Source organism: Sinocyclocheilus rhinocerous, unplaced genomic scaffold, assembly GCF_001515625.1.
Source record: "Sinocyclocheilus rhinocerous isolate Xijiao unplaced genomic scaffold, SAMN03320098_v1.1 scaffold170, whole genome shotgun sequence".
Lineage (NCBI taxonomy): Eukaryota > Metazoa > Chordata > Actinopteri > Cypriniformes > Cyprinidae > Sinocyclocheilus > Sinocyclocheilus rhinocerous.
This window is the reverse complement of record NW_015639772.1, coordinates 234,661-238,242: the sequence shown is the minus strand read 5'-3', so window position 1 is coordinate 238,242 and position 3,582 is coordinate 234,661. Positions and strand designations below refer to the sequence as shown.

Below are 3,582 nucleotides of genomic sequence, written 5' to 3'. Positions count from 1 at the left end.
AAATTTTGTTGTATGCATTTGTCATTTTTATTGAATTAAATTTTTTTTTTCATTTAAATGTTAAGTTTTGCAATTTAGTTGTATGCATTTGTCATTTTTATTTAATCTCTTTATTTTTTTTTAAATGTGTATAGGTAGTATTTATAAAGTTCTAGCTTTTAGTTTTGGATCTGTTTTTAGTTGTTTTAATACTACAATTGATTGCTTCTGTTGTCCTCATTTGTAAGTCGCTTTGGATAAAAGCGTCTAATAAATAAATAAATAAATAAAACTGAAAATAAGAAGAAATCTGGCAACCCTGTAACAGGAAGTGAATCCCGGAAGTAAGCGCTCATTGAAACATCGCGTCTAAAGTGAATGGAGCGATAAATTAAGGGAATTAAACGCGCGCTTCTTCACGAGGAGTCATCGATGACTTTATTCGCGATTTCTGAGGCTGCAGCAGTGACTATCAGAAGAACAGACGGATGTGCGGGTTTAGTGTGTGCGCATCAGGGCAGAGTGACAGCTCATCTCGTTATTTTCAGTCCTCCGAGCAGCATGTTGATGAGCGGCTTCTGCTCGTGTGTGTGCTGTGTCTGATGCAGTAAGATGTTTCCTAAGACCTCTCTGACGGGTCTGATCGTGGGGGTCTTCCTCCTCTATGTGCTGCACACATGCTGGGTCATGTTCGGGATCGTTTACACCAAACCCTGCGAGAAACCCGAGAGTGACGGCTGTATCTCTCCTTACCTGGCCGCAAAACCTCGACTGCAGGTGAGAGCGCCGTGTGCTGCTGCCACTCCTGTAACACTTGGACTGTGCAGGTCTTTATAGATCTACATATTGGCACATGCAAAAAATGGGGACTATTAATTAATAAATAACATTGCATTTTGGTTCATTAGCGCGGGGATGTTCAATCTTTTAGATGCCACGGATCCTCAAATATGATCATCCTTGTGCAAGGGGCCCCAATTGTACTATTTGAAAAGCATCTGTATAGTTTCTTGTCTAAAGACCCAATTTAGACTGTGAAAAATTGTAGTTTCTAAGTTATTATTGCATTATTTTTCCCACTCATTATGGCACTGTACTATGTATTTATTTACTCATTCAATTTCTTATTAATATTATTCATAATTTGATTAATCATTGTTTTATTTGTAATCAGATTAATCAAATTATGTATTTATTTTAATCTAATTTTATTTGTCTGTTTTTTAAATATTGGAATCTAATATTTATTTATCTATTTATATATATATATATATAAATTTATTTTTATTTATTGATATATTTTAGTCAAATTCTGTTTATTCATGTAATTATTTTTTGGTTTAATCTACTTCATTGTTATATATTTTAATCAATTTTTTTATTTATTCATCTTTTTATAATAAGTTTAAAACATTTATTTTATATCTAATTAGATATTTTAATCTCATGTTTATTTATTCATAATTTTAAAACATTTATTTTATATCTAATTATTTATATATTTTAATCTCATGTTTATTTATTCATAATTGTATTATATCTATTTGTTTATTTATTTAAATCTCATTTGTATTTGTTTTATCCACTTATTTATTTATTTTAATCTCATTTTTAATGTATTTTACTCTAATTTATTTTTATTATTTATATATATATATATATATTTTTTTTTTACATTGTTTATCTCTAAATATTTCCACATTTCACCTACTTTAGCAGACATTTATTTTATTTATTTATTTAGATGGCAAATAATCAACATTATACAGTACAAAATACATTCCAGTAAGCTATAAGAATATATTTAATAATAAATGCATTAACAGTGATATTTTGGATGTGTGTTTTTAGCTAAGCGTCTACACTGCATTAAGACCCAATGCTGATGGTGGACACAGTCTGATCCACAGAGAGGAAGAGTTTGATGTCAACACCAGGTTTGAGAGGTAAAAGCAATGTGATTTAATAGACGTAGTACTTAACTAACACATTATATCACAGTTACTCTGTATTTTCATCCTGTAGGGCTTCATTGTAGGCAACTATCACATACCAGATCCGCTCTCTCACATCTGTGCCTCTGTCTTTTCAAGGTTAGTCAATGTGTCTTTGCCGAAGAAGACCCGCAAGAATGGCACGCTGTACGCCATGGTGTTCCTGCATCAGGCAGGAGTCTCTCCGTGGCAGGATCCGCACCAGGTGCATTTAGTCACGCAACTGACCACATACACGCTGCCCAAACCTCCGGAGATCAGCCTGATCACGCGCCAGGACGAGCCGCAGGTGAGCTGAAGCCCACGTCATGCATCTGAGCAAGTTTGGTTTTCATGCTCCTGTAAACCAATCTGATTTGTACTCAGAAACCGGATCAGCAAAAGCAAAGCAGCGACTCTGAGCTGGACCGGCCCGTTTCTCACTGGCGTTCCCGTCTGACCGTGAACGTGGTGTCGGAGAACTTCCTGTTTGACCGAGAGGCTCTTCCTGGAGACGTGCACCGCTACATGAGAGTGTGAGTCAGCCGGGCTCATTCACATTACTCCTGACCAGTGTTGGGGGTAACGCATTACAAGTAACTAGGGGTGTGCGATATTGACATAAAAATAATATCTCGATATTTTCTGGGATTTTATCGATGACGATAATTAGACGATATTTTGCTGAGTGTGTTATTGTGCGTTTTAGGGGGGCGTGGCAGAGTCTTAACTTTGATAAAGAATATCTCTTTGGTTTTGAGACTTTAGTCTTTGCAACTTCAGGAATCTTATCTATGCACAATCAGCTTGTAACACTCCAAAGAGAAAGTACAACTTGAAATCGCATGATATGACCCCTTTAAAAACAAACAAGCAAGCCCAGCCCAGATTTAAAAAGTAACGCAAAAGTAACGTAACGCATTACTTTCAATAAAAAGTAACTAAGTACCATAATTAGTTACTTTTTTAGGAAGTAACGCACTATTGTAATGCATTACTTTTAAAAGCAACTTTCCCCAACACTGCTCCTGACCTCTGCAATGACCTGTAGTCCATTAAGGGATAAAGCAATAAATCTATGAGATAATTGCTAGTGACTTACATTTAAAAGCATGTAAAATGATTCATACAGTGATTATATGTTTTTCATCATCCGACCTGCCTTTCTAATTCTCCTTTACATTCCTGTCCTGCAGATATCAGAGCGGGAAGAAGATGATTTACCTGCCGCTGCTGTTTGTAGATGAGCTGAGCAACCGAGTGAAGGATTTAATGGTGCTGCTCCTCTGATTCTCTGCATTCCAGTGTTTCTCCTGCAGCTGCTCACAGAGTGATAATGTGTTTCGTTTGAAACCTGTCCCTGCAGGAGATCAACAGCAGCACCACTGAACTGCCTCTGAGCATCTCGTACGACTCCATCGCTCTCGGGAAACTGCGCTTCTGGATCCATATGCAGGACGCCGTTTATTCACTTCAGCAGTTCGGTAAGAATCTGCTGTCTCCTGGGGAATTCAAGTGAATGTATCTAGGTTAAATGTATAATGTAATGGCTGGAGTTTTTTTTATATTTTAATTTTAATTTTAATTTTAATTTTAATTTTAATTTAAATTTTAATTTTAATTTTAATTT

General features: G+C 35.7%; 1 protein-coding gene across 2 annotated transcripts in view; it reads left to right on the top strand.

The window, feature by feature from the left end:
* The first annotated feature begins 310 nt into the window (after positions 1-310).
* Positions 311-3,582, top strand: part of clptm1l (CLPTM1 like) — an 11,654-nt gene continuing 8,382 nt past the window's right edge. The window contains exons 1-6 of one of the 2 annotated variants that reach the window (XM_016567590.1): positions 311-756; positions 1,831-1,925; positions 2,073-2,262; positions 2,352-2,488; positions 3,149-3,227; positions 3,319-3,436. In XM_016567590.1, coding sequence (XP_016423076.1) covers positions 592-756; positions 1,831-1,925; positions 2,073-2,262; positions 2,352-2,488; positions 3,149-3,227; positions 3,319-3,436 — 784 coding nt within the window. In that variant the 5' untranslated portion in view covers positions 311-591. Of the gene's footprint in view, positions 757-1,830; positions 1,926-2,072; positions 2,263-2,339; positions 2,489-3,148; positions 3,228-3,318; positions 3,437-3,582 lie in introns of both variants that reach the window. The other variant, XM_016567589.1, reaches the window with a different exon arrangement.